The sequence below is a fragment of the Protopterus annectens genome, chromosome 3.part0 (assembly GCF_019279795.1).
Source record: "Protopterus annectens isolate FY-2018-M chromosome 3.part0, PAN1.0, whole genome shotgun sequence".
NCBI classification, from domain to species: domain Eukaryota; kingdom Metazoa; phylum Chordata; order Ceratodontiformes; family Protopteridae; genus Protopterus; species Protopterus annectens.
Window position 1 is genome coordinate 1,580,247,865 of NC_056731.1, and position 13,008 is coordinate 1,580,260,872.

At 39.6% G+C, this 13,008-nt stretch overlaps 1 protein-coding gene across 1 annotated transcript in view; it reads right to left on the reverse strand.

Annotated features, from left to right (window-relative positions):
- Positions 1-1,359: 1,359 nt before the first annotated feature.
- Positions 1,360-13,008, reverse strand: part of LOC122797130 (protein C8orf37-like) — a 205,297-nt gene continuing 193,648 nt past the window's right edge. Inside the window, exon 3 of the mRNA XM_044065928.1 lies at positions 1,360-1,461. Coding sequence (XP_043921863.1) covers positions 1,360-1,461 — 102 coding nt within the window. The remainder of the gene's footprint in view (positions 1,462-13,008) is intronic.

The window sequence follows — 13,008 nt, forward strand, 5'->3', positions numbered from 1 at the left end:
GGTAGCAAGGACGGCGCTGACATCATCGCGCACGTGATGACGTCAGCGAAATAGCGCGAAATGTAAAAATAAACTGGAAATAAATCGGAAATGATGGGGTGTCACTCGGGAATCGTGGCACCCCATCATTTGGACCCCAAAACTCGGTAAAAACCGAGTAATTCGGGACGGTTGGGAGGTCTGGCACCTGCAGTTTATTCACAAGAGAATGGTTATTTTCAAATAAAACGGCAATCTGTTCAGAATACTGGTAACCATAAACTTATTTAACATTATAACACAACTTTATCCAATTCTGCTGTTCTTCAGAATTTTATGCTATAAAACACTTTTCTTTTCCTAATTATTTTTCTCCTTCACTCTCACTCGCTCTGTTAGCTAAACCACAGTCTGTTTAGAGTATCAGCTTCATACAATATGCACACATTCTAACCCTGTATCTTACTCCCTTAATAGCCCCTGCCATTCTCATCACTGTGAACTGCACACTATTACTAATTCATATTTTCTGTTTACCAAAACCTCTATCTCACAAAGATGGCTTGTTTAGACAGACTTTCAGATTATAAAACTTTTTGTTTTCCCTTCTCTGAATTTAACTAATCTCCCCACACATCTCTTGTTTTGATATTTACTGTCCTAGAGCAGTCTCTTCAAGTATCTTCTCTGCTTAATGAACACAATTAGAGCAGTCTCTCCAAGTATCTTCTCTGCTTAATGAACACAATCTGTAATGTAACATGCCAAACTTTGATTTTATACCATGTCATGACCCTGTTATACTTCCAGTCTCTCTCTCTCTCTCACACACACACACACACACACACACACACACACACACACACACACACACACACACACACACACACACACACACACACACACACACACACACACACACACACTTTCAGTCTCCAAGGTGTAGCAAGAGTTGCAGGTTTTCCACCCTGGCATTTTTCAAGATTTCTTTAGCCAGAATAAATGATGTACTTACCTTCTAAGCACAAGTGGAGATTTAAGCACTGTATTTAACAGTAACTTAACTCTTGATGAATGGCTCATGCCAGCTTGAAAGCTCAAGTAATTGCAAAATCTATGCTGGTCCAATAAAAAGTATTACACTATGTCTGTGTGTTCCTTGAATGTGAGACACTGGTTCTATGACTGCCAAAGAAAACACTTGATTTAAAAACAGAGGGGGGGAAAATGTAACTCACCTCAACAACTTAGAACCCATTTGTATGAAACCATATACTGCCAAAGTGGAAGACTGACAACTACTACTTCTTGGTCAGACTTAAAGGGGAAAGAAGAATGCCTGAGGAAAAGACATCCTAAAGAACAGGTCCCCTTCTTATTCTAAAAGAATCCCTGATTTTTCCTAGATCCCTTCTGACGTGTTCTTAAATCCCTATCTGCCAAAATCTTGTTGGGATTGTTCATATTGCATCGTGCATCAAACTGCAACAATAATTCAAAATCTCAGATTTAACATATTCAGAAACCTTGTGATTACTTTTTCAGGCAAAATGTCTTGTTACTGTAGCAGTAGCTGTAGCACTGGGCACAGAGTCAGCACAATCACGCAAACTCTTAAAAATGTTTAACATTTGAGAAAGAGTAACAGCTGCAGGAGTTGAGAAGAATACTTGATACAGTGAGGAACTTCATAAAGTCTGTCTTTTTAGGGACTGAAGATTGACTATCATGATTACTGCAAGGTAAGGAAAAGATATCCTGTGGGGCTGAAATTACAGGAGGAATGGGAGTGGCGAGTGGCATGTCAACGTATAACATGTCATAATATCGCCTTAAAAGGTGGCAATATCCCCTTGTTTCCACTGAAATAATTTATTAATTCTGGACACAGTCACAGAAATAAAAACAATTATTCTACAGGGGAAAATGAGGAATCGCTCAACTCAGAATCAGAGTCAGGGAATTGAAAAGAAAACACATAGGAAGGCCTCTCTCTATCAGACTCTGCTAAAATATCACTAGCCATGCAACAAAGTTTTACATTACAAACTCCATACTGTTTCACAGGATTCAAAGCTTGCAATGATCCCTTACTAAAGTAAGCAATTCATCTTAAATTAACAGAAAGTACAGTTGTGTAAGCAAACTTACCATAACAGTAGACGTTCGAAAGATCACTGCTGCAGTAGCCTTAGCTATATGGGTTATATCCTGCCAAGGATGTAACAGCCAGCCAGCTTCCAAAGCTTCAGGGCAGCTTCCATGCACCCAAACTGCTAGGTTGCTTGAGCTGACTAAAACACAAGTCTGAAGGGCTGGGCACCTAGAGCTTTCCTGCCAACAGAGTGGAGGAGGATGAGCCATGAAAGGACAATGCTAGGAAAAAAATAAATAACCACACCCTGGCATAAACACACCAAAAAAAAGAATGAAGAGAGCAGCTACTACAGCAGTGATTATTCAAACATCTGTTGTAATAAGTTTACCTACATAACTGAACTATGTTCATCAAATTCATCATTGCTGCAGTAGCCTTACGGGTAGACTACCCTAGCTTACTAAATTTGGAAGGTGAAGAGTCCAGGAGCTCTTGTAGAATGGTCCTTGCAAAGACTGATCTAGACTTACAGAAGGAATCAAGTTTTGAAAAGGTATGCACAGAGGACCAAGTTGCAGCTTCTATAATACTTCCAGTATCCAACACTTATTTTTGTTTTATTTTACATTTGTTGACCAGGGTAGTCCAACTGGATGCATGTCCATTTCTAGCAGAGGCCCGGGGAGAAAAGCTCCATGGAATAACAAATCATCATAACATGTCACATATTACAAATAAATATATTATTTACAGAGATTAGATGGGCAGACAATACAAATTACATATAGAATATGTTCAGTGATTAGAAGAGCAAACATTATAACAAATCAGGTAGTATTATTCAGTGAGAGAATCGGATAAAATTACATAGTAGGCTACCTAGCAGATTTACACATTCCAGAGACAGGTTAACCAGGCTTGATACAGTGGCATTGCCAGTTTGTTCCCAGGTGGTGTTTGTGCCTAGTTTTGAACTGACCAAGTGAAGAGCATAAGGTAATATCAGCTGGTAGAGAGTTCCACTATCTACCTACAGAATTTATGAAGAGCGAGTCACCGGCTGAGTTATTAGTTTTACATATCTGAATAAGGAGTCTGTTGGAGGAGCACAGCAGTCTAGGATTATTATAGAGGGTGACAAAGATCTTTAAGTGTAGGGGTATTGTTAGGGTTATATATGATTTTATGGGCCATAACCAATTGGTTATATAGTATTAGAATGGGTAGTTCAAGCCATCCAACTGCATTAGATTGATGCAGTGATGTGTCCTAAAAGCTAGCCCAGTGGCAAATCTAACAATGTGGTTATAAAAGTTTGAGAGTTTGTTCATGACAGTCTTGTTAACATTAGAGAGAAGAGGGGATGCATACAGAAGAGTACAGAGAAGGTGAGATCGAGCTATGGCAACTTTGGCTGGGGGGATTAGGAAGGCTTTTATTCTGTAAAGTGATCCTAGTTTTTTGTAGATAGTTTTGATCAATTGGTTAACATGTAGGTCAAATTTTAGATTATCTATAATGGCACCTAATAGTTTAGTGGAGAGGTCAGGGGAGATTACTGTTCCATCATTTGCTTTTATTATAAAGTTAACGGCAGTACACCTTTGTGTAGGTAATAACAGCATTTTAGTTTTTTTAGGATTTAGAATCAGACGTCATTGGGAAAGCTAGTTTTCTATTGTGTTAAAGGTGGTCTGGGTGGCTAACTGTAACTCTATTGGGGATGTGGCCGAGCAAATCAGTGTAGAGTCGTCAGCATATTGGATACAGCTGACTTTTGGAATGACAGTGTTCATATCGTTGATGAAAATGGAAAATAACAGGGGCCCTAGTACAGAGTCTTGTGGTACTCCAAGGGTGTTAGGTAGTAGGTTAGAGAGTTTATTCTGCCAAAGGACAGTCTGCTGTCTACCACTTAGATAGGATTTAAACCATTGAAGGGCTTTAGGATTTAGACTGAGTGCTTGCAGGGTGTGGATTAATAGTTGGTGGTCAACCATATTGAATGCCTTGGAGAGATCCAAGAAGAGGGCTGAAGAAATATGGTTTCTTGTTTCGTTTATGGTGTTTGTAAAGGCTACTAGGGCTGAGGTAGTACTGTGATGAGGTCTGAAACCATGCTGGGTATCCGCCATGAGGTGGTTATGAATTAGGTGGTGCATGACCTGTCTCTGAATACATTTTTCCATAATCTTTGCAAGTGGAGAGAGTATAGCTATAGGCCTGTAGTTGGAGAATTCAGTAGAGCTTCCTCCTTTATGGAGTGGGATTACATAGGATATTTTCCAGATAGTGGGAATTTTAGCTTCTTCTATGGTTCGATTTATAAGTATTGATACCAGGTATGCAATAGCATCAGCTGATTTTTGTAGGTATTTAGCAGGAAGTTAGTCAACCGATAGTGTGGTGGGTTTTAGTTTTTTGATTAGGGTACGGATAACTGATGTGGCGACAGGTTGAAAACTAAATGAGAGTAAGTTTCTAGAGGTGGTACTTTCTGGGCCAAGGGAGCTAGGATATAGTTGGCTGGCTAGGACCTGAATTGTCTCGGTAAAGAATCGGTTAAAACTATTTGAAACATCCTCTGGGGGGTTATCAGTAGTGACAACTGGGACGGGGATAGTAGTTTGTCCAGGGTGTAGTAGTTTATTCAAGCCTGCCCAAAACTTCTGAGGGTTATTTTGATTTTCTGTCTGTAATTTGCAGTAATATTGATTTTTTGTCTTGTAGTATGAATTTTTTAGTTTCATTCCTAAGTTGCCTGTATTTAATTTGATCTTGGGGGTGTTTAGCTGAACGCCATAAAGCCCAGGCTTTGTTTCGAAGGCTAATTTTGAGTCTAGTCTCTTTTGAAAACCATGGTGCAGTTTTTGCCTTTGTTCTTTTTGAGCAAATAGGTGAGTGTAAGTCAAGGATCTCAAGGAATTTATTGTTAAAGTACACAACTGCTTCCTCTAAGGGGAGGAGTTTTAAAATAGACTATGATTTTAGTTCCTGTTGGAATTTGGCTAAGTCAAAGTTTTTGCTATTCCTAACCTTTCTTAGTAAGGGTTGTTGGGGATTGATAGCTTTGTGCTTATATATGTGAAATGGTGATTGCTTAGACTATCGGGGAGGGTACCAGAGGTGTACAGATGGGGTTGATTACTGATGAGTACCCAATCAAGTATGCTTTCTTTTTTTGGTTGGGCTTACCTACCCTAGTAGGGGTGTTAAAGATTTGCGTAAATGAGTGTAGGTTAATATGAGTGGTTGGGGATTCTGATAAACAGGTGGCCCAGTCTATATTGAAGTCTCCGAGAAGTAGGGTTTCTTGGAGGTAGTGACTAGATATCCAGTGTAAGGTGTCTTCAAGTGTAGCTATATTGTTACCTGGGGGAATACACATGTAGATGATATAAATGCATTTACTTTTGTTAAGTTGCAGTTTGATGGCTAGAATCTCCAAGTTGTTAAGCTGAGGTGGCTGTACTACATCTGTGGTTACATTTAGCTCTGTTTTATAGAGTATAGCTACCCCACCCCCATTCCTGGAAGCACGGTCCAGCCTGTGTATGTTATACCCAGGAGGTAGTACTTCATTGTCTGTAGTGGTAGGTTTTAACCAGGTCTCTGATAGAGAATCTCAGGAGAATGAACAGCAAGAAGTGCAAGAAGCCTAAGCTTGGAGAGTAGTTTCAGGAATTTGTCTACAAGTTTGTGGTACAGTTTGATTCTAGTACTAATTTTCCTACAGTTGATGTGTAGGAAGTGAGAACAAGATGTTGGATATATCCTGGTACTGTAAGTATGGTTGAACGTGGAATGATTGACAACTTGGGTGACAGTATGGGCCTTTGCAACTTGAATTCCTGAGAGAGACTGATTTTCATATAAGGTAAGGAAGTATGGGGCTAATAGGAGGGGTAGTAAAAAGCAGTGCAACATTGTTTGGGATGTGTCTTGAGAGATAAGAAACTGTTATACCTGGAATTGCAGTACCAAAAGATAGTGTGGTTAGGTAACTGTATTGGAAGGGGGTGGGAGGCTGCCAGATGAAAGTTGATAGGTGCTGGTGAGAGGCTGACAGATGAAAGTTGATAGGTGCTGGTGAGATGTAGGTAGAGGGTTTGGGTGGGGAATAATTATCACAGCAAGAGGTGATAGGAGCTAGTAGGTGAGGGAGTGGCTAATCAGGTAGAAATGGAGAGGTAGTGGGGAGGGTGGGAATTGGGGGCAGGGAGCCCGAGCATAGCAAGGGTGAACGGAGCAGGGCTATTGCAAATCCCAAGGTTTTCTAGTCTGCCTTAGAGCAGTTAAGGTAGGTATTATGGCACTTTCCAAAAGTCATAGATGAAGCCAAGGCTCTGGTAGATTGGGCCTTGACCCTGCACGGAATAGTTTTGCTAAGAGGAGTATAACAAAAGGTAGCAGCCTTAGACAACCATTTAAAAAGAGTCTGTTGCGACACAGATTGCCCCTTCTTACCTTCACAAGAAATGAACTGATCCAAAGATCTGAGATTCAGTTCTGCCAATATAGTACACAAGTTGTACATGGACATCCAAGGTATGAGGTATCCTTTATCACTCATTTTTGGGTCCAGGAAAAAAAACAATGAGGAGGAGGAGGATTGTATGACTTAAATTCAACTCCTATACCATTTTAGTCATAACAGAATTAGTTCTCAAAGAAAGCCTATCTCCAGTGAAAAGGAGATAGAGATGACTCACCATAAAAGCGTGCAACTAAGATTCCCTTCTTATAGAGGTCAGGGCAATCCGTAAAATTGCTTTTCATATAGGTTCATAGGTTCATACTAGGCTATCTGCCCAAGGGCATTTATAAGCCTAGCCCATAGTTATGTGGCTTTCGCCACCCCTTTAGTTTGAATAAAAACTATGCCTATCATTTTGCTGTGCCTCTGTCAAGCAGTGACACTGAAGTAATTCCTGGGGTATATCTGCGATCTCCCATCCATAGGTCAAGATTCCTCTTGAACAAGGCCAGAGAGGTGCTCTGCCTCACATGTACCGGGATTTTGTTCCACAGCATAGGGAGTCTCTGGGTGATGAATCTGTCCCTCCAGCACGTTCTATTTATAACCATGTCAAGGTTTAAGTCTCCCGCCCTTGTGGTTCTGAGGGATCTAGATTTTTTGAGGTGAAGCATATTCATCAAATCTGGGTTTGACATGGACTTATATGTCAGGCACAGGTCACCTCTGAGCAAGGGGTATGAGACTGAATAGAGCTGGAGTTCTTTCAGTCGGGCAGCATAAGACATATTTTTGAGACCCTTTATCCTTTTGGTGAGGAACTTTTGGGGCCTTTCAAGCTGCAGCAGGTGTCTGGTCAGATACATTCCGAACGGGGCATTGTACTCAATCATAGGTCTAATGAGTGATGAGTACAGGGAGACGATGACCTCCCTTGATCTAGATGTGAATCCCTTCATGATCAGGTGGGAGATATAGAAGGTTTTCCTAACTACTTTAGCAACATGAGTGTCAAACGAAAGGCTACTGTCAACCTGGGTCCCCAGATCCCGGATTACTTTTTCTGTGCTCAGTGGATTGCCACCTATATGGTAGCTAGGGGTAACCTTATTTTTCCCCGAAGGGTATGACTATGCATTTTTTGGCATTTAACTTCAGGCCATGGCTCTGGCACCAGTTATCCATTTCTGTGAGGCCCTTCTGGAGGATATGTGTGTCAGATGTGTTTTCGACTATGGCGCCCAGTTTGCAGTTATCTGCAAACTTTGTCAGCCATAATCCTCCTGTGTTTGCTTGTACTTCAGAAAAGTAGATGCCGAACAAGAGTGGACCCAGGACTGAGCCCTGTGGGACACCACTTGTGACAGGCTTTGAGTCTGACATGGCTCCAGCAACTCTGACCCTGTGGGTTCTGTCACTTAGCCAGTTTGCAACCCATCTTGTGATGTATGGGTTTACATTCAAGCTGATGAGTTTTTCGATGATACCTGAGTGGGGTATTGTGTCGAACTTCAAGTCAGACAGGTTTTCTGGTTGAAATGGAGCAAGTGTTAGCTTCTGTAGCACAAAATTAAGATCCCAATGAGGGTCACCAGTTTTCCTGGAGATGTATTTTTCAAAACACCTTTTCAGAAACATTTTGGCATGACAATGCATTGAGGAGAATCCATGGGCAGATAAGCTGAAATGGACAATAAATGAATCTTGACAGAGGAAAAGGAAAGGCCATATGATATTAACTCACAAATATTACAAAACCAGAGAATGTACAGTAGTGTAAGCTGAACTTACCACAACAGTAAATGTTCAAATGATCACTGCTGCAGTAGCCTCAGCTATATGGGTTATTTCCTGCCAAGGATAGAATAGCCAACCAGCTTCCAAACTTCAGAGCACCTTCCAAATGCTGCTGAGCCCTGAAAGTACAAGGCTAGGAATAACAAAAAAAAATAAAATGTCCACACACTGGCATAAAAACACACCAAAAAACAAGGGGTTGGGGGGAGGGTGGGGGGAAGGAGCTGCTACTGCAGCAGTGATCATTTGAATATCTACTGCTATGGTAAGTTCAGCTTACACAACTGTACTAAGTTCTTCATACTGATAACTGCTTCAGTAGCCTAAGCTATATGGGTAGATTACCACAGCTAAGGCCATCCGAGATGCGAAAGGAGAACTGTCCTGAAACCCCTAGTGAACGGTCCTAGCAAAGCATAATTTAGACCTCGAGAAGGAATCCAGTTTTTAGTGCTTTATAAAAGTATGTTCGGAGGACCAAGTAGTAGCTTCCAGAATACTTCAGTTTTTTTGGAAAGGTCTGGATGCTACAAGAAGCCAAGGTCCTTGTAGAGTGAACTTGATTCTGCCAGGAACAGATTTGTCATGGTGAGTATAACAAAAGGTAACAGACTCAGACAACCATTTGGAAACGGTCTTGTTTTGACACCAGCTGTCCCTTCTTACCTTCACAAGAAAGAAACAACTGATCTGCTCATTTCTCCCTTATTTTTAGGTTCAGGAAAGAAAACGGGAATATGGATAATTTGACAAAGTAAACTTGGATACAACTTTAAGCATAAAAGGATTAGTTCTCAAAGAAACCTTGTCTGTGGAAAATGAGGTAGGGCTGACTCACCTTAAGAGCTTGCAACTCAGATACTCTTCTTGCAGAGGTCAGAGCAATCAATAAAACTGTTTTCCTTAAGAACCTGAAGTCAGTCAGATTAACTTGTTCAAATAGAGCAAGTACTAATTCTCACACACAAAATTAAGATCCTCAAAAAAGGGAGCACCAGAATGCACATAGGCCTCTTATGCAAATGCTTTGAAAGAGGAGGATCCATAGGCAGACATGCTGAAATGGCCAATAAATTAACCTTGACAGAGGAATAAGAAATGCCATAAGACAGTAACTCAGACAAATATTGTAAGACCAGAAAACAACTAGCCCTGAATGGGTGCTGGTTATGCTGTTGGCACCAACTAGAACACCTTTTCTATTTGCTAATATATGATCATCGAATAGTATGCTTTCTTGTCTCCATCAGTACCTGCTGCACATCCACAGAAAACAAATGCCCAAGAGGAGCTAAGACCCAATCATCCAGGTAGTCAAATGAAGATAACGGAAGCCTGGATGTACCAAACACCCCTGCTCTTGTGAAAGTAGATCCATTCTGTGAAGAAACTTGTGGTAATTGCCCTAGCAATTTATAAAACAAGAGAGAACCATGGCTGCCTTGGCCAGAAGGGAGTCACCACAATGATCTTGGGGGATTCCTTCTGAATCTTCAGAAGTACACTGGATATTAGTGGAAAGCGTGGAAAAGCATACAGGAATGCTCCTGTTGAAAGAAAAGAAAAGGCATCTGTCTTCCAGGCCTTCTTGCATTGAGTCCTGAAACAGAAATTTGCCAGTTGATTGTTCAGAAAGAAGGCAAAAAAGGCTACTTGAACTCCCCACAGATGGGTCAAACCTTGAAAGACCCCCACATCTATTTTCCATTAGCGAGGGTCTGCCCTGATCCTGCTCAGTTTGTCTGCCACACACTTTTGCTGACAGAATGTAGTATGCCTGTAGAGTGAGACTGCACTGTGAAGTCACATCCCAAGCCAAACATAGCTATTCTGCAAAGGGGGGTAAAGACCTGGTTTCCCCTCGCTTGTGATGTGCGACATCTCTGTGGTATTGTCTTCAACCACTTGAGTTCCTGGCAATCAAAAATGGTTCAGAGAATTGAGTGCCTTGATAAGGGCAAGCATCTCAATATTGGCAAGCATCTCCTTGATATTTACATGCTTGAGTTGGTGTCCCACACCCCCTGTACTTTTATCTCTCATGAAACTGCTCCCCAAGCAAAGTCTGAAGAATCCTTTGTGACCGATTGCTTTGGAGCAGGGAAGACCTGGATTTAAGGATGTGTTCTCACCCAAGTGATTTCTCTTCTGACAAACCCCAGTACAGGGCTATGAAGAGACAGGGTGTTAATGCTGGGACCAAAGGAATTTCTGATACCACAGCATCTTTCTCATGTGGAATCGTGCCAGGGATATCATGAGAATCATAGATGCTATGAGACTGAAAATCCTAAGGTATTCCCACACAGTGACTGAAGTCCGAGTGGAAAACATTAGAAAAAAGTTCTAAAAAAAAGTTTTTTTTCCTGTGGAAGAAAAGCTCTTTGAACTGAGGTGTCTAGTTAACAATTCAGGAACACAATCCAGTGTGAGGCAGTCAAGAAAGACTTTTGAATGTTGTCTTGGAATCAGAGCTTGTGCAAGAGATCTCTCACCCGAGAGAGAGAGATTCTTGACATTTTGAAAAGACTCTGCAAAGATAAGCAAGTTGTCTAAATACACTTGCAATGAGCTATAACTGGAGCTAGATACTTTGTGAACACTCTTGGTGCAGTAGATAGTCCAAAGGGTAAGGCAGAGAACTGATAATGTGATCCAGACACAAAACCTTAAGAAACGTATAAAGTCTGGATGAATAAGAATGTGATAAGTGTCTTTTAAAATTTGTATTATCAGGAAACTTAGTGACATCATTTTGAATATAGGCACCATCACAAACAGGTTTAAAAAAAGGTCCAGAACTGGTCTCCAAGCATTTTCTTTTTTGGCACTAAAATGATTCCTGAATAATATCCCCTTCCCACCTGTTGAAGGTGAACTGGTTCTTTCACTCCCTGGGATAGCGTGTCATGAAGGATAGGAAGAAATAAAAGCATCTGGTCTAGAGGCATATGGACAGGGATGAACTTTGTTTTATGAGAATGGGAAGTCTATTCCAGAGCAGTTTTATCCCCTGCAAGATATACCGGTCCCTCCAAACAGTTTTGCTAATGTTCAGGAAACGACTCAGCCAGTATATCCAAAGAATTTATTTTATAGTACCAACAATTGATGTTCTCCAGCGCCTTGGCATAAGCCTTTTAACAGAGTATAACAAAACCCATTTCTCATTCCTTTATATAGTAAAAAAAATATTCTAATAAAACAATTAAAAAAACACTTAATTACAGCAGCCATTTCCAATCAAGCTCTCTATTTAACCCCTTAGGGTGTAAAGTGTCAAATTTTAAAATAAACAGTGCTTCTTTCCATTGTAGTTTATTCTTCAAGCACATACCTTTCACACAATGTACTTTTTCCAAAATTGTGCCTGTTAAATTTTTACCATCACCGATATGATATTTTTTAAAATGAAAGCCTAAAGGGCTTTCTACCTTTTCATTTTTAATATTTCTCAGATGTTCTAAGAACCTGACTCGAAAACTTTTTGATTCACCTATGTAAAATAAATTGCATTCACATTTGAGTACATATACAATACCCTCTGTGTTACAACTAAAATTACCATTCACATTAAATTTCTTTCCATTTATACAGTCAAAAGAATTTACTGTTTGGTTACATATACTACAATGACCACATGCTTTAAAACCATAATCAGAAATACATTTAGTTAGACTGGCAGCAGAAAAATAAAATAAGCATGAACTAGCATATCTTTAATACTTTTTTCCACGTCTATAAGACACCATAGGTTTTTGAGGTAACAATTCACCCAAGCGTGGATCTTGTAACAAATGTGTCCAATAAAACATAACAATTTCTACTATTTTCTCTGTATATGTTCCATATGTTGTAACAAAAAACATTTTATCCACTTGTTGATTATACACATTTTTATCTGATTTAGCCCTATATTTTACTTGTTTATGAATCTGATTATTAAAATTCAAATTATTTTTAGCTTGTTCTACACTTTCTACACTATAACTTCTTTTGATAAATTTCTGACAAGTCAACTCAATTTCTAATTCTTTTTGTTGTTCATCACTAGTTAATCTTGAAATTCGCAATAATTCATTATAGGGAAGTGCTGATATTAAGTGTGGAGGATGGCAACTAGTCCCATTAATGAAATTATTCTCACCTTCAAATTTATGATGTACTGATGTTACTACCTTACCTTTAACATGCAAATTTACATCCAAAAATGTAACTATCTCCCCACTGAGCTCCATCAAACTTTATACCAAAATTATTACAGTCTAGATCATGAATAAAATTATGTACATCTAAACTACCCCCTTCACATAGAAAGATTAAATCTATGTAACGATAATATTCTATTACATAACTTCTGAAAAAGCACATTCTATACAGAAATTTGGTTTCAAAATAACCCATAAATAGATTTGCATATACTGGAGCGAAAACTGCTCCCATCGCTGTGCCTTTAATTTGTTGATAAAGAATTTCATTAAATTCAAAAAAATTATTTTTAAGACAAAACAGTACTAAATCAACTGTATAATAAATAAGTGGAGTTTCACCCAAATGAAATTTAAGAGCTTCCACCCCTAATTCATGTGTAATATTAGTATACAAATTTTTAACATCTACTACTATCCAGTACCTATTTTCATTCCACTGAATTTTA